At 56.6% G+C, this 27,562-nt stretch overlaps 1 protein-coding gene and 2 non-coding genes across 24 annotated transcripts in view; all 3 read right to left on the reverse strand.

The window, feature by feature from the left end:
• The window catches only part of PRRC2B (proline rich coiled-coil 2B), a 45,310-nt gene that overhangs the window by 2,760 nt on the left and 14,988 nt on the right, over nucleotides 1–27,562 (reverse strand). For 3 of the 22 annotated variants that reach the window (XM_032635194.1, XM_032635195.1, XM_032635201.1), the window contains 19 exons: nucleotides 25,584–25,812; nucleotides 20,238–20,454; nucleotides 19,748–19,942; nucleotides 17,565–19,616; nucleotides 15,980–16,176; nucleotides 15,277–15,422; nucleotides 14,542–14,683; nucleotides 12,945–13,030; nucleotides 12,388–12,576; nucleotides 12,040–12,237; nucleotides 11,540–11,626; nucleotides 10,709–10,813; nucleotides 10,362–10,554; nucleotides 9,478–9,575; nucleotides 8,409–8,536; nucleotides 7,690–7,930; nucleotides 4,393–4,569; nucleotides 3,738–3,829; nucleotides 1,087–1,168 (listed from right to left, as the gene is read on the reverse strand). In XM_032635194.1, coding sequence (XP_032491085.1) covers nucleotides 1,087–1,168; nucleotides 3,738–3,829; nucleotides 4,393–4,569; nucleotides 7,690–7,930; nucleotides 8,409–8,536; nucleotides 9,478–9,575; nucleotides 10,362–10,554; nucleotides 10,709–10,813; nucleotides 11,540–11,626; nucleotides 12,040–12,237; nucleotides 12,388–12,576; nucleotides 12,945–13,030; nucleotides 14,542–14,683; nucleotides 15,277–15,422; nucleotides 15,980–16,176; nucleotides 17,565–19,616; nucleotides 19,748–19,942; nucleotides 20,238–20,454; nucleotides 25,584–25,812 — 4,854 coding nt within the window. The other 19 variants (XR_004350394.1, XR_004350396.1, XR_004350395.1 and 16 more) reach the window with 19 other exon arrangements.
• LOC116756177 lies at nucleotides 5,179–5,264 on the reverse strand. The gene has a single exon (XR_004350554.1). It is a non-coding gene; the product is annotated as a small nucleolar RNA SNORD62 (small nucleolar RNA).
• LOC116756176 lies at nucleotides 9,803–9,888 on the reverse strand. The gene has a single exon (XR_004350553.1). It is a non-coding gene; the product is annotated as a small nucleolar RNA SNORD62 (small nucleolar RNA).

The raw sequence follows: 27,562 nt of genomic DNA on the forward strand, positions 1-27,562 counted from the left end.
CCATCCTTCGGTCGAAGGACCAAACTCAGAAGTGACTGGCCTGGGAAGGACGCTGGCATGAGGCTGCTCTGGTCCCTCCCATGGGCGCTGAGCGCAGTGATTCGGAGCCGCGGGAGGACCTCTGCAGGCGGCACACCCAAGGCCGCTTGGAGGGACCTTTTTCAAATCAGTGCACCCCACGCCCCTCAGAGCTCCCGACTGTGCTGAGGGGGCGCAGGGCCTCTCGCCCAACTTGGTCTCCCAGATCTTCCACCCTCCCCGACTCCCACAGTGTGGAAACCTTTCCCCAAGCCCCTAGTTTGACCTCCAGAGTCGCGGTCAGGGTCCCGTCACTCTGCAGCTCTGCACAGTGAGGTGTGTCGCAGAGTGAGCAGCCTGCCTTCGGCCCCTCATACAGTGGGGGGAGCTCTGAAGAAAGCTCTAGAAGCTCAGTCCAAGCAACTCAAAGAGCGACCCTCGGGGAACCAAATCAGGAGCCGTGAAATGAACAATCAAGCTTCCAGCTCCACCATCCAGGAGCGCTGTTTTACTAACACCCCGCCTGACGAGCCTGAGCTCTGGAGCCTGGTCACATTTGAGAGGAGTGAAGAGAACCACGCTGAAGGCCAAGACGCCGAGAGACCCGTCTCGTTATAAAACGGGGAAACGTCATTCCGTCTGGATCCCACCCGGCCAAGACGAGGACGAGACACAGCACTTACGAGGCCAGCACGCGCAGGCACACACGCCAGGCACGCACGCGCACGCACACCCCCGGCTTCTAGAGCTGACCCACGGGCCTAAGCGGGTCCCAGCGCCTTCACAGCCCAATGGCTGCGGAAGGAGAGTCCACCTTCCGGCACCACCTCCTCAGAGGAACCCGCACCCTCCCTTCTCTGTGGACAAGGAAGGACCCAGACGCCCGTCAAGAGGAGAAGTGCCTTCTCCAGGGGGACTCGGGCTCCCCGGCTCCCACGCCACGCTCTAAGCGCCAGGGCTCGTCTCTCTAAGAGGAGCACGCAAACGGCTGGACAGTCCCTCCTCTTTTGGCACTTGGAGACGGGCCTAAGCGTCCGGGGCTGGAGGGTCTGGAAAGCCATCTTCTACCTGTTGAACGTAGTGTCCCTGCACAGAGCCCATGTTAACTGCTGATCCAGAGGGCTTCCCACTGGGGCTAGCAGAGCTAGGCCTGAAAAAACCAAAGGAGGGGATGAGAACACACGCGTCACCACAGAAACGGAGTCAAGCCTCCAACAGAGGAAACAGACCCAGATAGCCAGAGCGCAGGGGGCGAGGGTGTCGCCACTGGGCCCTGGCACCTCCAACCCAGCTCATGGGGACACACCTGAGGGGCAGAGGCCAGGTCCCCACCACAGGCAGACACTGACCGGTCAAGACGACAGATGGACACCAACCGTCTCTCAGGTTTGGAGGGTCTAGACCAACACGATGCTCCAGACAAAAGGTCTATTAACCTGACACTGAGGGAATTCCCTGGCGGTCCAGTGGTTACGACTTGGTGCTTTTACTGCCGTGGACCCAGGTTCAATCTCTGGTAGGGAAACTAAGATCCCACAAGCCGTGGGGCACAGCAAAAAAAAAAAAAAAAAAAATTAAAAAAGAAACAAAAATGAACTTAAACTCCAACAGGAGTTTAGACTTCAAAAAGAAAAGGGAATTTCCTAGCGGTCCAGAGGTTAGGTCTTGGCACTTCCACTGCGGGGGCCGTGGGTTCGATCCCTGGTCGGGGAACTAAGATCCTGCAAGCCGCGCAGCGCAGCCAAAAAAACCCGAACGAACAAACAAACAAACCTGACACGTGAGTTATGCTGAGTATCTTTCCAGTCTTCTCTTGTGGGGTGGAGGGTAGGGGTGGTAAAGAGAGATACCAAAAGTAACAAAAATGTAGAACATCTTTCTAAATGTGTTCCACCGACCAGACAACTAGCTCCCAGGGATGTTAATCAGGCGCTACGTGGAAAAAAGATCCTGGGGTCAAAATCGTTAGGTAGTTACGTGTGCGAAGTTCTACAGGACTTTCCCCCGGGGGCCACAGGCTGCTCAAGCCCTATGCCGAGGTGCACCCCGACTCCCCAACAAGCCCTCTCGGGCATGCACGCCCCCCCCCCCCCCACCCAGGTATCTGACCAGGGAACGCCTTTCTGACAGGGCATGCCTCAGAAGCCCTGTTTCCAGAAAAGTTAGGCAACACTGCACTGTAAAAGTATCCCGATTTCCCCAACCCCACCGAGGCACCAAGAACACAAAGGCTACTAATTGAGGCTTATATTTTGTAAAGAGTCTCCAAAAAATAAAGCTGCTGCTGCTGCCATTCCTACAGTGAATGGACACAGGCGACTCTTGTTATGTGAGCGGCCCTTTCCGGATTTGCCTCTGAGGAAGGCTCTGCAACCAGAGGAGGCTAAAACCTGCCTGGGGCAGCAGGGGATCGACAGCCTCTCTCTATGCTTGAAGCTTCCTCTTTCCTTCCAAATCACACTCATGGTTTGGCGCTGCTGTCCGTGTATATTTTTCTTACAGGTCTGTTATTTTGGCCTATGTGAAAAATATGGTTGGAAAGCAAAACAAAAGTCAAGTCAAGCCGAGAGAGTGAAAGTAAGAACAGGAAAGATAACGGCACGGGGGAAAATTCACAAAAAGCCCTCTCTCGGGAAATGCAGCTGGAGTACGGACTGACGTGACCATGGAGCAGGACTCGGCCTCAACACTCTGAGCACGATGGGGCGGGGCGGGGCAGGGCGGGCGGCCGTGTGGGCAACCTTGCCCTCAGCCACGCCGGCAGCCTCGCGCAGGGCACTGCGGGTCACGCACACCTGTTTTACTCGTGTGCAGACAGGAGGAATCTCCCACACGTAACAAGAGTCGACTGTGCCAACCCTCGGGCCAAGCGCCGTGTGCTGCCTCCCCGGCCGCACGCTTCTCCGCGGGTGAGAGAGCCATCAGAAGCAGACGCTCCCTGACTTTCTAACACGCTAAGTCCTGCTGACCCTTGAGCATCCCAGGTTTGAGCTGCATGGGTCCACTTACACGTGGATTGTTTTCAGTAAGCACGTACTACACGATCTGCAGTTGGTTGAATCCTCGGATGCGGAACTGCGGACACGAAGGGCTAAACGTAAAGTTATACTTGAATTTTCAACTGCATGGAGGGTCAGCGCCCCTAACCCCTGTGTTGTTCAAGGGTCAACTGTAACTCAACATCGTGACTGATACAAAGCCCCCCTCTGAATCCAGCCAAGGGACCCGGGACAGTTACTGGAGGCGGAGACAGATCCCGAGAAGGCAAAGAAGGTACAGCTCTCGCCCTACGAGCCCAGCAGCAGCAAGCCCTGGTGGAGTCACAAGGCCATTCAAGGGACATGTGGCCCCAGGAGAGGACCCCCCCCCCCCCACCTCCAGGGTATCTGCCCTCTCTGCCAGTGAATCTTTAAAAAAACATCTGGTGAGAAAGCTGTTAGTAGCCAGGGTCTGTCCTGACGCTATTATAACATGAGCCTTTCCTTTCCCTGCCTTTCCAGAAAGTTCTCCCATACCAGAACATTTTATGATGATGATTAAAAGCAAAGCCATGCCCCAGAGTTCCTGAGTCTCCTGTGTCCCAGCACTGGAACTTCACGGTGACACACAGGCTGACAAAGGCGACCCAGCCTCAGTGCCCTCGCGCTGCTCTCCCTGGGCCCGCGATTCCACAGCGAGGGCTCAGCTGTGAGCATCCGACCCCCAGGACGTCTCTTTACCTGTAGGTCTGCGGTGATGGCATGGAGCCTCCTGAAGAAACATTCTGTTTACTGTCGGCAAAGTGGAAGCCCTTCATCTCCATCTGAGAGGACTAAAGACACCGGGAAGTGATGGGCTGTCAGTGGAACGCCCTGGAGACAGCTGTCCCCGCCACCAACCACCCTGGGCAGAGCCAGTGGGGGCCACGAGGGCTTCAGGGCAGAGAGGCATCTCGTCAAGGAGCGTGCACGCCTGGCCTTCCAGTGCAGGCTGGAGGCAGGAGCGACGACGTGTGTTTGTTCCCTTGGCACAGGTGGGGAGGGCAGACTGTGCGCCACCCCTGAGCACTGGCCGCAGTGAACGGGCCCTCTCTGCCCCCGGGAGCTGGCAAGGACGTCGGCCCCCAAACCTCAGCCGCAGGCACCTTCCTCCCTGCCCTGCTCACCCAGGCCTCTTCACGTTGCTAGTAACACGTGACCAGGGCTTCCTGCCACGGGACTGAGAGGACTCGGCAACGAGTGGGCCACCGGCGGTCTGGAGAGGCCCGGAGCCTGCGTCCCAGACCGCCGGCACTCACCCCCGCAATAGTGGTTCCTGATTGGCCAGAAAGGGTCTCCGAGACGGGAGCCCCACCCACCCCACCCCAGGGCCACAGCAAGACGGAGTCATCCTCACCTCTCTGCTGGTGTTAAGGACCGAAGGCTGGGAGCCGGGTGGGAGCATTCTTCGGGGGGCCCCGACAGAGAGGCTCTGCCCCTGTGACAGCTGGATGGACTGCGGCAGGAGCAGGGGCTGCTGCCCAGAGCCGTACCGAGGCAGGGGCAGCTGGGAGCCAGGCAGCGGCATCGTCAGCTGCCGGACAACAGGGACAGTCAGGGGGAGGACGCCACAAACCACCACTTACACACGCATCCAAGAGCAACCGCGCATCACACTTCACGTTCTCATTGCAGATGAAAGGAAGCAAGGCCTTCCCACAGCAGGACAGATCCTGGATAGAACACAGCGGAGATCACCCTAGACTGCATACTCTCAGTGGTAGGAGGCAAGCCTTAGGTGGTGAGAAAAGAACTCGGACGGCTAGAAAATAAGCAGGACAGCTACGGGTGTCAAGTGCGGAAGGCGGGCGGCAAACCCTGTGTGCGTGTTGGGGGGCGGGGGGCGGGGAGAAAGGTCAGGAAGGTCTAGAAGCCTTCTCAGGAAGCAGTGTCCAAGCGAGTCCCAAAAGATGGGAGCTACACAGGAGGGGTATCCTTGTGCCCCTTTTTGCAGCACAAAAAGGCAAGACTACTTCATGCTCTGCCTCCGAAGGTGACAGAAAACAACTGGGGTCTGGGGTTTAGGGTTCCTGCAGTCTTGGAGCCTTCTGAAGCCTGTTCTCCTGAAGTCCAGAACGAGGTGCGAGAAGGGAAGGAGGTGGGCCAGGAGACCCTCGGGACGGGGCGGGCGGGCCAAGTGTGGTCTCTCGGTCACCTTCCTCTTCATCTCCCTGCTACTGAGTCCACAGTGGAGGGTCGGAAGGACCTATTGGAATGGCATCACTGAGACGTGGGGCAGCCGGACCTCAAGGCCCGGGCCCCTCTTTGCGCACAGCTGGGTGCGGGAAGAAGGTAGGGGTGGCTCAGCGTTTCTGGAGCGCTGGCTCGGGGCGCGGTGTGTGAGCCGACGTGAGTCTTAAAGAGGCGCCCTGGCTTCTGTGCTGAGAACAAACTGGCAGCCGAAAGCAGGAGCTGGGCCCGGGGGTGGGGGGTGGGGGGTGGGGTGGAGGGGAAGAGAAAGGGCCAGACTCTGAATACTTTTCAAAGGTAGGGCTGACGGGATGTGACGAATCAGCGGGGGCGTGGCAGAAGCAGGGATCCAGGGATGCCCCATGCCGGACCTGAGCAGAGATGACGGGCAGCCCACTGGGTCTGAGTTCAGGTCCAGGAGACAGAAATTCGGGAGAACCGGGAAGCGTTGGATTTGGGTCAGGCTTAGAGCCACAGGTCTAGAAAGAGGCCCGAGGATGGTGCCCAGAAGGCACAGCGAGTTACTGCCTGGGGAGGCAACGGGGAAACAGCAAAGGAGACCAGGAAGAGGCCTCAGGGAGGTGGAAGGAAAGCCAGGAACAGTGTCCTCGGAACCCGGACAGCGTGGTTCGGGGGAAGGAGTGACCACTGGGTCAAATGCTACTGATGGGTCAGTAGGAGGAGGGTGAAGAACCGTCAGGTTCAGTAACGTGGAATCTACTGGTGTCCCTAAAGAAGCGTTCTGTTTCTTAAAAAACGAGGAAAGGCCAGGCTGCCTGGGGATGTGGCGGAAGGGACCCTCACAGCCGGACGGCAGCACCTCTACGTGCTGATGGAGGGAAGAGGACGCTAGCTGGAGCAGCTCCCAGGCGGGTGGAGAGGATGGGCTGCCCGCTCTCACCCCAGGGCCCCTTGCAGGCTCGGAGACGTGGCGCTGGGAGCTTGCAGATGTTCTCTTTTCCTCGTTACGACTCATTTCTTTGGCGACACAGGATGCAAAATCACGGTGGGGGAGAAGGCATTGAGGAGGGTGGGGAGGTGCCCAAACGTTGGCTTTCCAGAGGGCGGCTGTATTTAACCTGAATCCAGTCTGACGGGGGTCGGTTTCCCTCCAGCCTCAGGAAGCGGGGCAGAGGCGGGCCAGGGTTTAACCCAGGTGAGCACAGGGAGGGAAGGGTGGGGCGGAGCTGAGTGCAAATGACAAGGAGCTGAGGACTCCCCTGGCGGCCCAGTGGTTAGGACTCCACGCTTCCACTGCGGGGGGCACGGGTTCGATCCCTGGTTGGGGAACTAAGATCCTGCGTGCCACGGCGCGGTCAAAAAACCAAAAAAGACTAGGAAGGTGTCTGCAGCTCTGCTGAAGGGGGCGGGGGGCAGGGATGGGGGAGGGAGAATTAAAAGGTGGCTGGACGTGGGTCACTAGAGGGAGGGAGGGAGAAAAGTCAGAGGTGGTGAGCAGGTAGGAACCCTTTGGCCCGAGACCACGGGAGAGGTACAGCGACCGGCAGTGACCAGTCCAGACTGGAGGCAAGCAGGCACTGGTGGTAAGGCCGTGGAACTGGGGGTTAGAGACCTGGGGGTGAGGGGTCACCTACAGAGACACCAAAACCCCTGAGAACTACAACGGGAGACGTGCTGGAGACTGAGCCACGGGCCAAAGGAGGGGAGTGACCCTCAGAACCGTCTAATGCACCCACGGGTCGGGGGGAGGAGGATGTGGGACCGGACACAGACTCAGCAGCGTGGTGCCCGTGGCACACGGGGGCCAGCGGGGGTACAGTCTACGGGGTGGGCTCCGAAGCCAGGGTGTGAGGGGCAGGCAGGGAGAGTGGCCTCGAAGCACGCGTGTGCACGCAGAGGAGACACGCAGCCACCCCCACGGCCACAGCAGGAGGGCGGAGAGGCTGCAGGAGAAGCGGCGCCCTCGCTCTCGGGGAAAGCCCAGTCTCGGGACTGCTCACAGGAGGCGGAGCAGCTGGCCCTGGTCTGGCAGCCCAAGGACTGGTGGCAGTGGCTACAAGCAGCATGTAAGTCAGTGGGCATCATGAGGCAGATACAAGGGGAAACGATCGTGAAGAAAAGAGACCTAGGGCTTCCCTGGTGGCGCAGTGCTTAAGAATCCGCCTGCCAGTGCAGGGGACACGGGTTCAAGCCCTGGTCTGGGAAGATCCCACATGCCGCGGAGCAACTAAGCCCGTGTGCCACGACTACTGAGCCTGTGCTCTAGAGCCCGCGTGCCCCAACTACTGAAGCCCGTGTGCCTAGAGCCTGTGCTCCGCAGCAAGAGAAGCCACCACAATGAGAAGCCCGCGCACCGCAACCAAGAGTAGCCCCCGCTCGCCACAACTAGAGAAAGCCCACGCGCGGCAATTAGGACCCAACACAACCAAAAATAAATAAATTAAATTAAGAAAAAAAGAAAAGAGACCTAGTGCTCTGAGGTGGGAGTGAGTGAATTCCTGACCTGCGGGAGCTGGGAGTCCAACATCTGGGAGGCGCCGAGCCCGGCGGCCGGGCCGAGCTGGCCCTCGTAGACCAGGGCTTGGTTTCCACTCATGGGCTGGTAGGGCGAGCCGGACTGGGGCTTCACCATCTCTAAGGGCTGCATGCCTGGGAACGCCGAGTAGGGGGGCTTCAAGGCTGTGCCTCCGGAGAGGATCATGGTGCTGGGCGGTGACAGGCTGGGGTGCATGTACACCTGAGATCTGCAAAAGCCAGAGAGACGGTCGGGGCAGGCGCACGACCGCACCAGCTGATCTCACGTGTGGGCACGCCTCGGAATCCCCGCAGGGCTCGTCGCTCCAACACAGGCTGTCGGCTCACCCCCAGGGATTCTGACTCAGAAGGTCTGGGATGGGCCCTGAGAACTTGCACTTAAACAAACTCCTAGACAGTGCTGCTGGTCTCGGGCCCACGGTTTGAGCATCACTGGATTAAACAGACAGCACAGAACAGGAGACACTGAAAGAGTGGGCCAGAGGCGGCAAGGTGCTGCGAGGCGGGAGAGCAGGGAGGGGGCCGGAGGACACAGAGAGCAAGGGCAAGGCCGGGCCACACCCCGCCCACACCCGCCCCCGAGCGGGGCAGCGCAGAGCAGCAGCCGGCAAAGGGAAAAGGCCCACAGGCCGGGAAGGCGGAAAGCCCTGTTGCGAGCTGCCAGCCCCCCAAGTCCTGGCGTCTCACCTGAAGGGCTGTAAGGAGCTGAAGATCTCCTGAGACTGGGAGACGGGGAGCCCGCCCCTCAGCCCGAGCTGGGCTTGAGCTTGCAGAGACGTGTGAAGGGAAATCGGGATCTGCTGGGCAGCGGCAGCCTGTGGACGGCGGGCCAGGCCATCACCATGCTGCCCTCCAGGCTGACGCTCGCCCCCGCCTCCAACCCCCGCCCGCCCTTCTCCACGGGCAGCCAACACCGCCCACGATGCAAACTCATGTCCTGCCTGTGCTTCCTTCACTCTTGGGAGAAAGCAGAAAACTGGCAGCAATCCCAAACCAGGGCACATCCCTATACTGGATTCTGTACAGTGGTGGGAACACTGGCTACACGTATCAACAGAGGTGGGTTTCAGAAACTCAACAGTGGATGGAAAACGTGTGTGAAGAAGAAGAACACGTGCAGTATGATCCAGTTACGCGAAGAGCAAGGTCTTGCAAAACCAAACAACGTAATACTTAAGAATATGTTATGAACAGAGATCAGGACAGGCCAAGTCCTCTGTCCCAAAAACAGCACTTCATCCTGGTCTGTGCGGGCACACGGGTCGGTGGGGCTGCAGGACGAGCAGGAAGGCCCAGCACCAGCTTCAGGAGGAAGACTTCCAAAAAGCACCCCCTCGCGGCACAGAAAGTATGCCAATTCTGCATAAAAACAAACACCTGCTCGCTTCTACAACTACCTCTTTCTAACGCATCCATGCCTGGGAGTCTAGGCCTTTCTTCTCTTCATCAGAAGGATACCTGATCACCAAAGAGAATTCCGTTTCAGTGAATTCCCCAGCTAGGGCAGAGGAGCGCTTCGAGAAGGGAAAGCTAAGCAGAGTCTGGAGCACTCAGCTCCATCCTCCTCCTCGTCTCTCGTGTACTCATCCAGTAAATACTGACTGGCTGCCATACGTGCCGGGTACTGAGCGGTAACGCGAGGGGCACAAAAAGTGAGACACACCACGGACAAATAAATGAAGAAGGCAGGTAACTACGCCGTGCGCTGCACCCCTCCCCCACCCCCCCGCGGGGCCACCTGGCTCGCCGTCATCACCTGTTGGTAACTCTGCTGCTGAGGTATCGTCTGAGGAACCAGCCGGGGCTGACTTGCAAACACATGGCCATCCAGGTAGAGAGGTGGCAGGTGGTTGCCTGGAAACAGAATCCGAGGGGGTGAAACAGGATCAAGTCTCACTGTTCCAGAAGGTGCTGGGAATCAGTGGGAGGAGGGAGTGTGTGCACTGCTGACCCTGTGCTCCTGCGTGGCCCAGGGCCCAGGAAGAGGGGCTGGCTGCAGCCTGCCTTTCCCACCTCACCCATTTACCCACGGCCCCGCACACAGGGGCCAGGGGGTTCGTTATAAAGGAAGGCTGCCTGGGTCTCTCAGTCACCTTCCTCTTCATCTCCCTGCTATCGAGTCCACAGTGGAGGGTCAGAAGGATCTATTGGAATTACATCACTGAGACTTTGGCAGCCAGGCCCTCAAAACCCCCACAGGCTCCCTTGGGGCACCAACACAGTGATGAGGATGGTGACAGGATAAAACTGGGCTCAGCTGATACAAAGCACTTCCCAGACGCAAGCTCGTCTCACTGGCGTGGCGACCCCACCCACGGCTGCCATCACCCTGTGTGATGTCGCGGAGGAGGGGGCACAGCTCAGAGAGCTGCTCATGAGGCACGGTCGGACCCAAAGCCAAGTCTCTGATCAGAACCCTCGGCAGGAGGTGGAAGAGCCTCACCAAAGTCGCACGGTCCTGCTTCCCAGCCCAGGAGGCAGGTGACCTGAGCACGTGGGAAGCTACGACCACCAGCCTAGAACGCGCCCCCCTCTACACACTCCTTAAGTCAAGGTGGGGGTGGTACTCAGGGCTGAGAATCCAGCCTTTCTCTCGAGTGAATGGAGAAGGCTCCCTGAGCTGGCACGCGGGGGAGATACCTGGAAGAGACGCAGAAGGTGCGACCGAGGCCACGGGCATGGGGGGCATGGAGACCCCACCGAAGGAGCTGTAGCTGACCCCGCTGGAGGCTCCCCCGGAGGACGGGGGCTGCAGGCCCGAGCCAGTGCCTCCTGGAGAGCTCTGCTCCGGCAAACTGGGCGAGTTTTCCCAAGCCTTGCGCGCAGACTCCATCTTCAGAAGCAAGGAGGTGGGGGAGATGAAAATTACCGTCTGGGAGGCAGCGGATAGCACAAGTTAAGCCCGGGGAGGTGGGCGGGGCCGCCCGCTCCTGCCCCTTCACAAGCCAAGGCACCGGTGGCCCCGCCTTGCTCGGGGCCAGTGTTACCTTCAGAGTGAGGTCGGCGGTGGGGAAGGACATCTGGGAGAGGCCGATGGCCCTCTGGATGTGATGATCGCGCCGGAGGATGGGAATACTCTGTGCCAACCCAGCCTGAAGGGGAAGGAGACCACGGGACACTGACAGGCCCAGAGAAAGCGAGACGCCGTGTCCAAACACGCCTTCCGTTTTGGTCGTGTGCACTCGAGACCCCTCCAAACGGCTGCCTCCACCGACTCTCTCGAAAGAAGGCCGTGGAGAGCCACCCTCATCCCCGCACCCCGAGCCCTCCAGCAGGGCCGCCGTGTTTTGGCAACAGAAACACGGCTGGCTGCCAGTACGCAGGCACCACTACATGGCATGGAGATACCAGGTCCTGTCTCAGCCCCCTCCCCCAAAACTGTGAAAAAGAGGTCCTGGTAACACATGTTCGGAAATGCAACTGCTAGGCCCTCCTCCTGCAGTGCCCAGCGCCCACCAGCACGACACAGGGATTCTGAGAAACCTCAGAGTAAAGAAACCTGTTTAGTGCAGCATTCTCAAACATGTGCGACCACAGAACCTGAGAGGTTTTAAATCACAAAGTGCCAAATAAACCAGACCTTAGGAGTTACACTCTCCCATTTTAAGTTCACAAAACCAGAGCGTGGAACAACTTGCTCAAGGACTACACTGTAACTAACTAGCTAGAGACAGCATCAGGACTCAAACCACGTCCGCCCAACCCCAGAGCCATGGCTGGTTCGCCCCCTCTGGTTTCAGAACACCTCACGAGGCTCTTTTTGCCCAGGGCCTGCTGGCACGGGGACGACAGAGCTGGAGGTGGAAGCACAGACTTACGTTACTGGCCAACGCATCCTGAAGTTTGACAACTGGATTCCCCGCGGGACCAGAGGCAGAACCGGGCTGCAAGCTGAAATCAGAGTCCTGGAAAAAAAAGGGAACAAAGCCCACAGGCATCACTGTGGCTCACCTTCTGTCAGAGACCCACGTTAATGTGATCCACAGTCTCAGCAACTCAAAAACCCACTAAGCAGCATTCACCACATGAGCAGGATGGCCAGATGTTTCCCGAAGGCCCCGAGAAAGGAGGCCACCCCCTGCTCTCTGTCCGGCTCCCTGCTCGGCCTGAGAACCTGCCTGGTGTCAGCAGGGAGACGGAGAACGTAGCTCACAGCACCTCTTCACCTGCAAAGCCACCCACCACGCTCCCCTGGAGCACTGCCAGCGCCCATGTCCCCGCTCCTTCTAGGAGCCCACCCCAAGCTCCCCCCTTCCTCTCCAAGCACCAAAGATGCGGGGCGGGGGCACAGGTAGAAGAAAACAAATCAAAGCCTCACCTTTGGATTGACTCCAAATTCAATGGGGGGCACTGGCAGCACAGAGTCCACGTGAATCTCCACCCCATTGACAGGGGGGACCACAGCCCCTTGCAGCCGCTCAGCCCCCTCGGAGCCCTTTCTGTTTTTCAGAGACCGCTCATTGCCGATGGGGCCTGGTCTGTGCTCCTTGCTCTGTCCCGAGCCTTGTTCGGAATCCTTGATGGAAAAGCAGAGAAGCTGAGACGCACAGCCTGGAAATGACCCTGATCTCCAGCTTCCAAGGGACCAGGAGTTGGGGAAGAAGACAAAAGATACCACCAGCCCTTCCGCCCAGCCTGGCCCCTGAGAGCCAGACTCCCAGGTTACCTTCGGCTCCGACTGCTTCTGAGTCTGCTCCTTGTGGCCATCGGCCTTGGGCTCCAGGCCGGGCCCGCTCGCCTCTTCGGGTTTCAGAGTGCCGTACGGGGAGCTGCGCTGCGAGGAGGTCGCTGAGGACTCCCGAGACTCGGCGCTCAAGTCAACGCCACTGTCTCCCTGGCTGCTCTTAAAGCCCTGCTGTGCAGGACACAGGAGGGTCAGACAGAGCCCAGGCTGCTGGACACGTCTCCCAGCCCGAGCCCACGATCACAGGTACACGTGGGCCCTGGACGGAGACCACAAACCCGCTGCGCGTGTGACCACCGCCAGATGCCGAGGAGAGGCCCTCACGCCGCCTACCCAGGGTGGGTGCCGCTCCCTGGCCATCCCCGCTCCCTGGCCATCCCCGCTCTTCCTCCCTCCCACACAGGCCCCTCCCGCAGATCCGAAAGCAAGACTGCAGACCAGTGACGAGCCAGGCTCACTGCTCGGCCAGGGAGAGCACGGGCGGGCCTCTGGGACGGCAGCGGTTGCGAGCACACGCCTGGCGCCCGGCGGCCACTCACCTCGGCAGAGCCAGGCTCAGTGCCGGCAAAGGCAGTGGCGGCTTTGGCCCAGGAGTCGCCGGTCGAGGCCTGAATGGGGAGGGCTGCTAGGGAGGAAGACAGAGAGTCAGGACGTCGAAGAGGAACAACCAAGCCGGAAATACAAGCACAGGCGCAGCTCACACAAACCCAAGTCTCTGAGCCGCCCCCGCTCCCACTGCAACCGACCCATTAGTGAAAGAGGAGCTGGTCTGGTACCTTCGCCTGACTTCCCAACACCCTCAGGCGGATCTCCGTGAACGTGCTTCCTGTGATTTCACTGACAATGTGCCCTACTAAACACACCAGCAACTTTTCACTCACACCAGTTAGAATGCTCTATCACTACCTCTGCTGCGGTGAAGCTTTCTGCACATAAACCACTTATTTCTACACGTTAGCGCCTCTACAAGTCTCTGAAAAATTGAAGCTGATGTTACTCAACTTCTGTTAGCTCACAGACCACCCTGAGAACCCAACAAAAGCCATGGACCCTGGGTGTGCATACGAAATCTCACATGCTCTTTTTAAGATCCAGGGGCCCTCTGAAGTCACCCACAGACCCCTGGTCTGAGCAACCAATGAGATGCTGCAGAATCCTGGAGGGAGAGCGTGACTCCGGAGTTAGCCCACTCTGCTTGACCAACACGGCGGGTAAGTACTTTTGGACATTTATACCATGACAGCCACCACGCTCACAACCAAACTGACCGATCAAAATTTTATTAAAAGTTACCGTACTTTCAGTCAGAGTTGACTATTTCCCTATGTTATTTTACACTGTGCTAGAACCAAGCTTTTAACCAGGAACATGAAGATAGGCCATGAGGCAAAACTGAAAGAATCAGGTCCAGAACCTAGGCTCTTGGGTGTTTGTCACATGGCTCTGGGGTTGTCACTTCACTCTGGAAGCCTCAGCTGCTTGGAATAAAAGAGCTGGAAATGGATGATTTCTCCGAGCTCCCCCCTGCATACCCTGCAGGGCCCTGCCGAAAGCAGGCGTTCAAGAAGGATCTGCTCAATTAAAATGGCTTTGTATTTTAAAATGAAAAATTACCAGAAAAATAGCACTGGGTAAGAAATTTTTTCAGGGAAACAAATTTTCTAAAAGGTAAAGGCCACCCTAGTCTGGTTTCAAACCTAAGACAGCATTTGGGGAGGAGCTGACAGAAACTTCCTTCTGCTGAGGAAAGAGCACACAGCACAGACAGGAAAGCTTCTGGACTCCTGTTCTGAGCAGTCGTCTGCTGCTCTTCCTCAAGGGAGGCAGGAAGGATAACCGGTGTGGGCGGAGTCAAGCCAACTCCCCGAGTGACCTCAGCTGGGCGGGGCGGGGGCCATCCCTTCCCATCGCTGGATGCGGAATGCTCTCCTCTCCACCACGTCTCAGGTTCAGAGGCTGCAGCAGCATGTGGTGCTAGGATGGCCCCCGACGCCCTGACCCAGCAGACGAAGCCAGGAAACGGGTAATGCCCCGTCTGTGTTCACGGCCCCAAAGCAGGACGCTCCCTAACGAGAGGCCCCGAGCCTGTGATGCGGCCGTGGGCCGAGCGGCTGGGCCCAGACCCCGAGCTCTTACCCTGGCCGCTGCTCTCCCAGATCTCGGTGCCCAGGCTACTGCCAGGCACAGCTCCATCACCTTGCTCCAGGCACAGGTGGTTCTGCTTTTTCGCAAACCGAGGAGGAATACGAGAGGAAAGACTTCGGCCTTTGACAGGTACCTAAGGAGAAGAAAGGTGATGCGGTCCGGCCTCGACCTCAGACATGAAGGATAACGAGCTCTCCCCAGGAAGACTACCCCAGGCACCAGAACCACACCCCCGGAAACTGCTCCAGTGACGCTACAGCCAGCGGCGCTACAGCCAGACCTCAGCGTCAGCCAAGACTCAACCACGTGGGAACTGCAGTGCCGACCAAACCGCCCCCGGAAGTGACCGGTGGGCTATGACCTGGGACTGCGGGGCAAGTGAGCAGTGCTCGGCCCCGACTCCGTTTCGAGTATAGAGTCGCCAACCCTCGCGACTCCCAGGGTGATGAGTCTCGTCCCACTCAGGCCAGAGCACAGTGGAAGGAGGATGCACTTTGGGGCTGATGGAGGCCTGCGTCCTGCTCGGCCCTGTTTCGGCGGGTGTCACCCCGGACCAGTCCCCCTCTCGGACAGCAGGGATAACACCATCTGCCGCCGTGGAGCCACGGGGATAGCGGGCCCTGGGAGGCAGTGCGTGTTTAATAAACATGCCTTCTTCCTCTCCTGTCTTGGGCCTGATTCAGAAGCCCCGTCCGCCCCGGCCCCGCCCACGCCTCGCGCCCCGACCTGCACGGCTGGCTCCTTCCTTCTCCTCTCTTCCTCCAGCACACGGCGCTGCTTCTTGGTCAGGACTTCGATGAAGCCTTCCCCCACCACAGAGCCCACCTCACCCTCCTCTCCGGGGCTGGATCCGCAGTTTTCAACGCCGGCATCTGAACCAAGATTCACAAGAAAAGACAGTGAGTGGTTCCATTTACTGGGAGCCAAGAATAACCCAACCCTACAGACATCTGATATCTAAGGACCGGCTCAGCTCAGAGGCCAGGCTCTTAGCTGGCTTGGGCCTCAGCATATTCACCAGGGTCTAGGAAACCCAGCTATGATTTCTACACCCTTCTCATGGCCCCTCTAACACAGTGTTACCTCAAATCAAAGAGGCTACGGTTAAGAAAACAGTCTTCGGAGACAGACATACTTAAGTCCCGGCTCCGCTCCTAACCAGCTGTGTGACCTTGCACAAACCACTCAACTTCTCTGGGCCTCAGCTTCCCCATCTTTAAAACTGGGGCACTGCAGGGCTGTTATGGGGGTTCAGCAAGGTTGTGAGCGACATGAAGGCAGGAATCCTTTCTGTTTTGCTCTTAACCCAGTACGTGCCCAGAAGCTAAGATATTCAGTGAAAGGGCAAACCCGGCAACCCACAGAGGTGGCCACGGCTCCCCATTTGGCCCGGATTCTTCTTCCCCTGAAGATGTGAGGTGACACTCACTTCCATAGTTCAGGTCAAACGGTTTCATGGTCTCTCCCTGCTCGCCTGCCCTCTGGGCAGCCAGCTGGGCCTCCTTGTCTGCCTTCTCACAGGAGGCCTCAGGGATGTCAGAGGTGGCATGGGCTGCCCGCTCCAGCGTGTAGTGGCCGCTCCCACTGCTGCAGCCAAGACCTCCAGGCAAGGTGTCATCCGGGGACCTACAAAGGAAGGAGGATCTCGTTAGCTCAGAAGTGACCAGAGGCTGGGGAAGGAGCGAGAAGGAGAAACCGCACAGGCACGCACGGCACGCACACAGCACAGCGCCTGATCTTTGTCACTGCCTCTCAGCGTCCCCTCCGCGCAGCAGAAGCCGCTTGCTGGCGGCAGCGCACTCTGCAAGTCCGTGTGGAGGCTGCCCCAGCACCACTGCTACGGCAGAGCCCACGGGAAAACTGCTCTCTCCCCAGCCCCTTCCCAGGGCTGATACTTCTGTCCTTTCCCGCTGTGTGCCAAACCCAGTAGGGCTACAGAAAGGAGAGGGAGAAGGGGGAATGCTTAGAAAGGAGCTGCAGAACCTTCTGCTCCTCTCCTAAGACCGACCAGAGAGGAGCCCCGGCCTCGCCCTACCGCCAGCCCAGCTACTGGGGTAGAAATCAGAAGCAAAGCCAGGTCTTGGCATCTGGGGCCGAGAAAGCTAGTCTAGATGGACACCTAAAAGAACCCGCATTCTTCTGTGCTTCCTTCTTTGGGGGTATAGATTAATTACAGGCCAGGCTTCGGTGCCCTGAATTCTAAGGAGGCTGGGAGGTGGGAAGCAGTCTTCCTCAGCATGCTGGGGCGTGGCCTGTGCACGATGAGGAATGCAGGCTGCACAGCGTCTGCCCTTGCCCTGATTCCGGGCCAGGCTTGAGCACTGAGCCGACACCGAGCACCGATCACCGATCATCACCGCCCACCAAAGCCTCTAATTCTAAACGAGACGTGCTCACCAGGCCTCGGGCAGCTCACTCCCTTTGCTTACCGCCTGGCTCTCACCAGGCCGAGGTGGCAATCCCCAAAGCTGCGCTGCTTCTCTTCACTGTCGAGAAGCAAAGCCACTCAGGGAAGAGCGATCCCTGCGGGGGCCAGGAGGCCAGCACTGCCCCACGTGTTCCTGGAGGACGCCGCCTGGCAGCAGCCTGGAGCCAAGGAGTCTGGCGGACTGACCGGTACTCACGAGGCGCCGTGAACAGGGAGCGCCCCTCTGTGGCGGTGGCCCCTCGGCTGGACTCCGAGGAGACACACGGGGACTGAACTCGTGAGACAGGGACTGGGATGGGCACCACAACCACAGGGGGACCGGTGGGGCAGGGGCTCTAGGCTTAGTTCTGAAGCCACAGCAACAGCAGCACGCCACAAGAGAAGCAGACAGCAGTGCGAGAGCCAGTGATGGAGACGCTCACGGACAATGGCCTCGGCGGGCAGGCGCCCTCCTGGAGCACAACGAGGGGGAAGGAGTCGGGGCCCTGACACACGGCGGGACACGCATGCATGAAGTACCGCTGGGACAACCGGCTAACAGAACGACAGCAACAAAAAAGAACCCGGGACTCTGTTTCCGGTTTACCTTTTGGCTTTCAAAGGCGTCCCACTCTGATGGCTCTCATAACGGGGAGAAGTCTCACCGCCACCTGGCCTAACAGGCTTCTCCCCGAACCCTCCCGGCTCCAGCTTCCGGCTCTGTCTGTCAGCGAGGGGTCTCTGGCCGGAGAAGCTCCGCTTGGCCAGCTCCTTCTTCTCGCCCGTGCTCGCCCCGGGCAGGCCGTCGGCCTGGGGGTCGGGCTCGGGCCCGGGCCCGTCCCGCCTCTCCCGCCTCTCGCTGAAGTCGCTGCTCTCGGAGGCCGTCTCCCACTCCTCGTTGGCATGGTCCGAGGAGTTCTGGTAGGCGAGCTCGGGGGACCTGCGGCCCGTGGTGCCGCTCCTGTCCCCGGGACAGGGTCTGGGCCGGCCCGGCCACTGGCCCGCCGGCAGGGGCTGCTCATCCTCCGGCCCCCACAGGCCCAGGGCCTCCCGCTCCTGCCGAAGGCGCCGGAAGCGGGGGGGCTTGTCCTGGCGCGGGGGCCGTCTTCTCCTGAAGGGCCGGTTCTCGGCATTTTCGGAATCTGCCCCGTGGTCATCTTGGAAGAAGGCCCTCTTGTCCTCCACACGGCCATCCTCGAAGCCCCGGGTGCCCAAGGCGTCGGGGTGTCTGTAGGCGTCCGGGATGTAGTCTCTGTCTGAGGGCCGCCGGGCCCCGCACGTGTCGGGGGGGCCGGACTCCTGCCAGGAGGCGCCCAGACCCCGGCTCGGCCAGGGGGCCGCCTCCTTGGCCGCGAAGGTTCTCCGGCCATACGCGCAGTTGCTCAGCCGCGGGGGGAGGGCGCGCCCGAAGGCCCGCGGGCCTCGGTTCTTGGCCTCCGGCCCGCCGTGGTCCTCGGGGCACATCCTGCCGGACCTCCAGGACTCCCTGAAGTCACCCTTCCTCCCAGCGGCCTCCTCCCTCTCCGGGAGCGCGCTCTCGTCCCCGGTCTCGGCGCCCCGCTGCCGTCGCCGCTTGGGAAGCTCCTCGTACTCAGAGCCCTCGCTGTGGGTCTCACTGGCGATCCTCCGCCGGGGCTTGGCCCGGGGGAAGTCGTCTGCCAGCCCGAACTCTCGCGGTCCCCGGCCGCGGCCGCTCCTCTGGCTGCCGCCGTAGAGGCCCCGCGCCCCAAGGACGCCCCCGCCACAGAGGCCGCCGCCCGCGGGCCGCCCACGGAAAGTGAACTCTCGGAACCCGCGGCCACGGCCCCGGGCCTGCCCCCGGCCCCCAAAGGCCTGCTCCTCATCAATGAAGATCCAGTTATTCCTCCTGGTAGGGGGGGTGTGGCTGGCCGCCCGGGCCCCATCAGGCTGGCCGTCCTCCTCCGGCCGGCTGGCCTCGCGGCCCAAGGCAGCACGGGCCGAGCCCCGGTCCTCCGAGGCGGCCGGGGCCACGCTGGCCAGCGCGGGGGTGTTCTCTTGGGCCTGGTCCTCGGCCGCCTCGCAAACGGGCCCCGTCTCCCGAGCCAGGCGGGCGCTCCCCTCTCCCAGCTCCGGCTTCACCTTGTCGAGCTCCTTCTCCTTGTCTTCCACCTTGAGGGCCTTCAGGACGGGCTTCTTGATGGGGCCGGACCTCCGGGTCCTGCTGGTCTGCTCCGGGTGCTGGCTGCCGGCGCCCCGGGCTTCTGGTGTCCACCCGGGCTCCAGGGCCGGCTGTTTGCTGGGGCTCCCTTCCTTCTCCCAGGAGGAGACACTGAAGGACAGCTCCTCCTGGGGCGCCTCTTTCTCGACCCTGGTGTCTGGGTCGGCGGCCTTCGGCTGGCGGCTCACGTCCCAATCGCTATACTCTGGTTTTTTCTCAGCCGGGGCAAAGTCGGGCTCCAGTGTGGAACACCTGAGGTTTGGGGTGTGACTTCCAGGCGCGCCTGCTTCCTGAACATTTTCTTGGGGTGGAAACAAAATCTCCTGGCCTATTCTTTGAGAAGAGACACAGCTGTCAAAGTCTGCTGGGGCCTTCTTGTCAAAAGCACTCAAGTACTCCTCCCCTCTCTCCTCAAGGAGATCGCGCCGGGCACTTACGCCCCCTGACCTTCCAGGTGAGGCAGAGTAAGAGCTTTCATTCCTGAAAAGGAACCAGAAAAATCAGTCAATGTGATTGGAGCCTGGTTCCTGGGTTCCATGCTGAACACAGTTTAGTTTTAAAAAGAAAAAAATTTAAAAAAAAAAGAAAAAGAAAAAAACATAGGCACCAACATTCGCTCTATCTTTAAACAGGTCTCAGAGATGCTGGGCCATGGGCTGGTGGCGGCCCCTGGAGTCCAGAGAGTGAAGAAGTCAGTGGCCGGTGGACTCAGCGAGCAGCTGGGGATCCTCTGGTTCACACAAGCTGGAGCCGGGGCGTCCGCGGAGAGGCTGGGGCGCTGGGCCAGCACAGCCAGCTCGCCTTTACTTTCACAGGAAGGAGCCACGACACACGCACTCAACCCCACATGCCCTGTGAGGCCCCCACCCCTCGGCCCTGCCCAAGGTTCCACGGGATTTGCCTCTGACGCCAGGATTTCTCCCAGGCCCTCAGTTGCCATCAGTGCCTCTCACACAAAAGCATCCAGCCATCCTTAACTCACTCTCCTTCCCCAGGGGGCACCATCACCTGGGACAGGGCCTCCTCCCAGAGCCCTATCTCAGTGAGGACCTGGAGACCCCTCCTTTAGTTGCAGGTCAGCAGGACCAAGTTTCGCCTCACCTGACATGCATGTCCATGGCCAAAGTGTCACTGGATTTCGGGTGGGGGAGCGAGTAGCCCTTGCTCTGCAACGCCATGTAACCCTCGGGGCTCCACACAGGGGCTGCATCGATGGTGGTCACTTTCCTTTCTGGCAGTGGGGGCACACAGCTCTGATCCTCAGAGCGACAGCCAGTTCCACTGAGAGAATCCTGGGCCATCATGGGTTTCATCAATCCTGAAGAAGGCAAAGAACCAATCAGTCACCTCGTTTAGCAAGCCATGGGTCAACCACAGGCCCAAAGGAGACAGGCTGCCCCAACTCTCACATGGACCCCACCTGTTTAACATCACTGAGGTCCCATCTTTCTGATCACAGAACCTCTGAAGGTACACACACATGCTATCTGAAAGGCCTGTTCAAACACCTGTAAGGTCCAATGCTAGTTCCTGGATGAAGAGCCCCCGTGTTGAAGGCTATAAAAAACTGGCAAATGGGGCTTCCCTGGTGGCGCAGTGGTTGAGAGTCCGCCTGCCGATGCAGGGGACACGGGTTCGTGCCCTGGTCCAGGAAGATCCCACATGCCGCGGAGCGGCTGGGCCCGTGAGCCATGGCCGCTGAGCCTGCGCTCCGCAACGGGAGAGACCACGACACAGTGAGAGGCCCACGTACAGCAAAAAACAAACAAAAAAAACAAACAGGCAAATGGAAACTGGAACCATCAAACGGGAGAGCTCATGGGTGTCAGCGGAACACTAGGGGGGCCAGTCAGTCAGCAACGCAAGATGCCTGAAGGTCTTCTGCACAGACACAAGGAAGATGAGCTACGCTCCAGGGAGCCTACATGTGACAAGGAGCCAGCGTCTACCTGCTTCCAATTCCCTGCAAGAAGATTCAGAAAAGGATTGGGGCTTTAGCTCCTTTTACTTCTACCCCTAAGCTCGACAGTCACACTCCACATTTTGTACATGGAAGGGCAGTGGGGGATACACAAATGACACTAAACTGTTAGCTGGCCCGAGGAGACTGGGACATGCTGATGTCTCGGTCCTACCAGATATAAACCAGTCAGGGAAATGGCACCCCCGCCCTCCCCGGGCCCCTCTGTCCACGTCTACCAAACAAGGGGGCTGGGCTGCTGCAGACGACATTAAAGGTCTCTCACTGGGCCAGATTCTGTGGAGAAAAGAAGATCTGATTTTTCAAATACTTCACAAAGCTAATTATTGGCCCCCAGTGTTCTTCTGCCCATCTTTTGAGATAATCTGACCAGGAAAATGGTTCTGCGTTAGACCAACGGCTTTTGCCTTTCTTTTGGCTGTGGAGTGCTCTGTCCCAATGCTATCAACATATGACTCCAGCACAAAGTTAGGCTGAGTCAGGTGACGGTGGGGACCCTCTCTGGAATCCTAGAGTCACACACCATTTATTAAGCACTGATTACAAGGTGTGCGGAACTGCTCCACACTGTACATGGACCTATTTTTGACAATATGGCAGCTCATATTACCTGAAAAAACCTCCTGTCACAAAAATGCTGGACAAAACACATGAAACATTTCACTCACAGAGCTCTGTTCCCCCAAAACCAGGAAACCCCCAGGGAGCTGAAACCACAGCCACGGCCAAAGCCACAAGCTGGTGCTCCCTAGAGGGCAGCCAGGGACACATCCATCAGATTTAGTAACCTACGGGCATGCTCCTAAATGCCCCCCAGGACAGGAGACGGGGCTTTTCCGCACAAGGCAGAGAGCTGCAGCTGAGATGCTGCTTAAACAAACGCCCTCAAAGGGCTATGCCCTCAATTAAAAGGTGCATCAGAAAAATATATGCTCTTTAGTACAGGGAGATGACTGAATTTGTGTCTTGGCCTGGGCTAGGGTAGGGAAAACAGTCCTCCGTGAAGACTGTTTCATAGCCACATGCCAGCTTTCATGCAGTTCTGGGGGCAGGAGGGTGAAGTTCAGATTTATACCCCTAGAATGTTCCAGAAACTTCCTGAGTTAAAATAAAGGGTAGTTCTAGGCTGGCAGAAGAAAACATAAAACCACACTGGAGGGATATACCCTCAAACCAAGCTATACTAGATCCCCACGATAAATAAAGCTCTGCTGAAAATGAACTCACAATCCAAAATTACCAGAACACTGTGTGGAAAACAATCCACTATGAGTCCATCGTAAGCCCACGGGATTATATACCATCCTCAAGAACTTCAGGTAACAAATTAAAATGTGAAGCACTAGAAAATTATGTTTTAAATGATTACAAGCATAAAGGAAGGAATTAAAAACTTACGAAAAATATAAGACAAGAAAAAATGACAGATTTGAGGAAAAAATTCTGGTAGTAAAAATACAGAGTCACTGAAATTAAAAACTCACTGGACAGTAAAAAAAAAAAGAAGAGCAGATCAGACACAGTTGGAGAGAAAAGAGAATTGGAAAATAGTTGAAGGATTTTCCCAGAAGGCACCACAGAGGTTAGCTCTCTTATATATTTAAGAGACTTGGAAGGCAGAATGAGAAGGCACAAAATAATCTAAGTGGGCAACCTAGGAAGAAAGGATATAAAGAATGAGGAAAAAGCAACATTTGACATGATAATTAGAAGAGAATTTTCCAGAAGTGATGAAAGACATACATCCTCAGATTCGAGCACTGTGAGTTCTAAGCAGAATAAGGTTAAGGATAGATATAGATATAGACCTAGACACAGCATACTGAGAAGGAACTACAGGAGACCAAAGACAAAGAGAAGATCTTAAAAGCAGCCCGAAAGAAAAGAGTAGATTACCCAGACACGAATCAGACACATGAGCCAGAAAACAAGGAATACTATCTTCACAGTACTAAAAGAAAGTAACTGCCAACCTCGAGTTCTATACCCAGCTACACTATCATTCAAGAGAAAAGAGTGACATCAAGACTTTCTCAGGCGAACATTACCTACTGCCAAAACAACTTTCCTGAAGACCTGGACAGAATGTACTTCATGAAGAAATAAATGGAACCCAGAGGGAAGGATAAGCAGCAAAGAAACTAGTAAACATCCAGGCAAATCTGAACAAGAACAGGTCAAATAAAACAACAAATAATAGCTGATTTGGTGGGCATAAAAAAAAAGTGGAACTAAAATTCCAGGCAAAAATAACAAGACTGATGAGGAGGTAGTTAGAGCTCAGGTTCAGGGTAAAGATACTGATTAGCTTTTGCTAAGTCAAGGGTGCATGTTAGAATTTAATGCAACCATTCACACAGTAGAAATAGAATGTAGAAGGAAAACAAACAAAAAGAATAGGAAAACTTATCACCATTAAAAGAAAAAGCATAGAAAAGAGGGATAAACAGAAAGCATAAAATAGGAGAGTAGGAAATCTGAATATAATAATCCCAATAAATCTAAAGGGAACTGAAGTCACAGAGCTTCAAAGTGGGTAAAACCATACACATCTTACATGTACAAAGATATTCTCCTCCGAAAAGGGCTCAGAGAGGCCTGACGGTAAAAAGCTGGGGGAAAGATACCACATAAATACTAATCGAAAGAAAACTGGAATAAAATGATTACCAGGTAGAGTAGACATTAAAAGTAGAAAGCACAACTAATGATAACAAAGGTGCTATAAGAAGATAAAAGGAACAGATGAAGTACAGCTTCCAGACAGATAAAGCAAAAACTGACAGGTTTACAAGATTTGACAAAATCCACATCATGGTGGGAAATGTTCACACACCTCTTAGTAATGGATCAAGGGGATAAAACATTGTGATGATACAGACATTTGTACAGCACAATTAGCAAGCACAATGTAATGGACCACGTCCAATTGGAGAATACATTCTTCTCAAGCCCTTGAGTGAAATTCGACCTGCCACTTCTTTTAAAAATAAAGTTCTACTGGAAAGCAAACACACCCATTCACTCACTATTGTCTACAGCTGCTTTTGCTCTACAACAGCAAAACTGAGTAGCAGTTCAAAGCCTAAAATATTTATTATCTGGCATTAATAGAAAAAGTTTGTGACCGCTGGTCTATATCATACAGACCATGTTATCCGACCACGAGGCAGCCACATTAGAAATTAACACCATAAAGATGGTATTAAAACTTTACATTTGGAAATTTTACAACATGCCATAAAAAATCACTCAAAAAAAGATAAAATCAGACTAACATTTAGAACTGTACGATAATAAAAATGTATCTTAAAACTCATAGAGGCTCATAGCTCAGGTGAGACTTAAATACATGAGAAAAGTCAGAAACTAATGAGCTCATCAACGTAATCAGTTAGAAAAAGAACAAAATACTTTCAATGGAAATAACGAGGGGGAAAAGAAAGCAGAAGTTAATGAAATAAAAACCAAATAAAATACAGGAATTAAGAAATCCAAAAGATGCTTTTTAAAAGTAGCTTTAGGGGTTTCCCTGGTGGCGCAGCAGTTGAGAGTCCTCCTGCCGATGCAGGGGACGCGGGTTTGTGTCCCGGTCCGGGAAGATCCCACATGCCGCGGAGTGGCTGGGCCCGTGAGCCATGGCCGCTGAGCCTGCGCTCCGCAACAGGAGAGGCCACAACAGTGAGAGGGCTGCGTACCGCAAAAAATAAAATAAAAAATAAATTCAGTTTATTAAAAAAAAAAAACAAAAAAAAACGGCATTAGGACTTCCCTGGTGGCACAGTGGTTAAGAATCCGCCTGCCAATTCAGGGGACACGGGTTCGAGCCCTGGTCCGGGAAGATCCCACATGCCACGGAGCAACTAAGCCCATGAGCTACAACTACTGAGCCCACACACAACTACTGAAGCCCGTGTGCCACAACTACTGAGCCTGCACTCTAGAGCCCGCAAACCACAACTACTTGAAGCCTGCGCACCTAGAGCCCGCAACAAGAGAAGCCACGGCAGTGAGAAGCCTGCACACCACAACAAAGAGTACCCCTGCTCGCCGCCAACTAGAGAAAGCCCGCACGCAGCAACGAACACACTATGCAGCCAAAAATAAATAAATAAATTTTAAAAAAGGGCATTAGACAAACCTTGGGAAAGACTAATCAAGGAAAATAAGAGCGAAAACACAAAGAACAGTAAAGAATGGAAAGACGGACAAAACAACACGGCAGAGATATAAAAATTAAAGCAATTTACAATGCATAATCTTAAAGCCTCTTCCTGACGATTCTTTGTGTGAGGTACTACCTACCGTATCCTCATTTTGGGAAGTAAAACTCAAGACTGGATATGTGACTTGCAAAGAGGTCAGACTGGAATCCAGGTGGGTCTGTCTACCTCCCAAGGCAATACCCTTCAACACCACACTGTCCTGAGTTCCACAGGGATGGCCCACTGGACCACGGTGCTTACCCGAGGGATGTAGGGCTGAGGGATAGAAATCCACTGGGGTCCGAGTGGGTGGGATTCGTGGGTCCATGTAGGAAGGCATCATCATCCACCTGGGGTCGAAGCCCAGCATCTGAGGATGGTGCGGGTAGAAGGTGCGCTGCGGGTGGGGCGGCGGAGGGCACACCGGCTGCCAGGGCTGCATCCTGTACAGCTGCTCCTGACCAGGGAGAGACACCCAGTTGGGCAGGTGCTGCGGGGCAGAGAGGCAGTGCGTGTGCACGCACACACACTCTTCCAGCTTTCCGTCAGGTGGCAGAGACAACCCACGCAGAACAGAAGCCCGCAGAGGGGAGGCCCCAGGGGCATTACAGCATTCAGGCTCTGGCTCTCTCCCAGGACTGACGGACAGTCATGCCATCATCGCAACTGGGCCCTTAGGCTCCTCTGCAGGCTGGGCTTTCATTTAGATTAAACACTCTCCTGGAGCCGACATGTGACCGGCACAGCTCCCAGGGCATATCTCCCTGTCGGCACCACCACCAGACGACACTCCTCCACCTCCCCTCCTTCTGCCCCTTCAATCCACCCTCCTCACTCCGACGCCCGGACGACGTCAGGAACCTTCAAGGGTCCTCCACAGCTCTGCCTCTAACAGCCCGAGTCCGACAGGGCTGCACATGACCTACAGGGCCCTGCGGGTCCTGCCCCACCCGCCTCTCCAGCATCGCCTCCCACGACTGCCCCGGCCCTCCACTCCACACGCCTGCCCGCCCGCCCGCCCGCTTCCGGTCTTGGAAACACGCCGGGCCCTCTGTTCCCTCCGGCCCCAAACCCGCTCACCCCTACCCATCCTTCAGGTTTTGGCTTAAAGAGCACTGCCTCTGACAACCCGCCACAGTTCCTGAGGCCAGACCAGGTCCCCCGTCCTTGGCTCCCACAGCACTGGCGCTTCTCCTGGGTCACTGTTGTTGCTTGTTTCCCTCCCTAAACCAAGAGACTACATGCCCAGTTCACTGCAGTATCCTCACCTCTACCACCAGACTTGGTAGGAAGAAAATTCACTGCGCAAAAGGACACACGTAAAGCATCAATAGAGTATTAAAATCAAGAACCTGGACCCAGTGAGGATTCATCTCAGACCCTGCTCCACAGCACCAGTGACTCCAGGGCTGCCCTCACAACTGCATCCCGAACCAGGATTCTGGCAGCATGCAGGTGCAGAGTCAGACAAGGAGGACACACCCTTTCCTGCCAGCCGGCTGGCACAATCCCAGCCTGGGCTGGATTCCCTGGAAGGCTCGCCAGGGCTCAGGGCACTTTTTAGGAGCACTCGGAACTCAGTAAGCAGAACTCCGCTGGTCTCTGCCCACAGCTCCTCCTCCTGTCTAGACCCCAGCTCCCCAGGGAAGCTGACCAGACAGTCTGCTTTCCAGACTCCTTCAGGCTGCTCTGACACGTCAGACTTCTTTCTAACCTTAAGGACGGATTTACCTGTCACTGCCCCACAGAAGAGTTACCTAGAGCAACTGTTACTACTGTGTCTGGCTCAAGTTACTCCAGAGATCTCTCCAGTCAGCAGTAACTCTTCGCCAAGCCCGGGAGTAACTGCACGGTGCCTGCTCACAGCACCATGCTACAAGAGCACAGTGAATGTAACTTACTGCCTAGAGCACAGGACACGGTGAGCTTCTGGAATGCTTCCCAGGAGCCCAAGGAAAGTAGGGTCTGGGGGTGAACGTTTTAAAGGCAACTAAAAGAGATTCTGGGGAAAGGCGGAGACTTTGATCTGTGTCTCCAGGGCACCCACGCTCTGAAACTTTTTCGATTATTAACGATAATTTACTGCACACCTAGCTGCTGAACTAAGTAACGTCCACGCGTGATCTGTTTCCCACCAGAACGCATTGTTCATCAGTAATAAGCGTCACTGATTATGCCTGTAAGACAAACAACTGCCGGTGAGTGGTTCCGGCTCAGCAATATCACCAGGCCTGTAAGAG

Source organism: Phocoena sinus, chromosome 6 (assembly GCF_008692025.1).
Source record: "Phocoena sinus isolate mPhoSin1 chromosome 6, mPhoSin1.pri, whole genome shotgun sequence".
Classification (NCBI taxonomy): Eukaryota; Metazoa; Chordata; class Mammalia; order Artiodactyla; family Phocoenidae; genus Phocoena; species Phocoena sinus.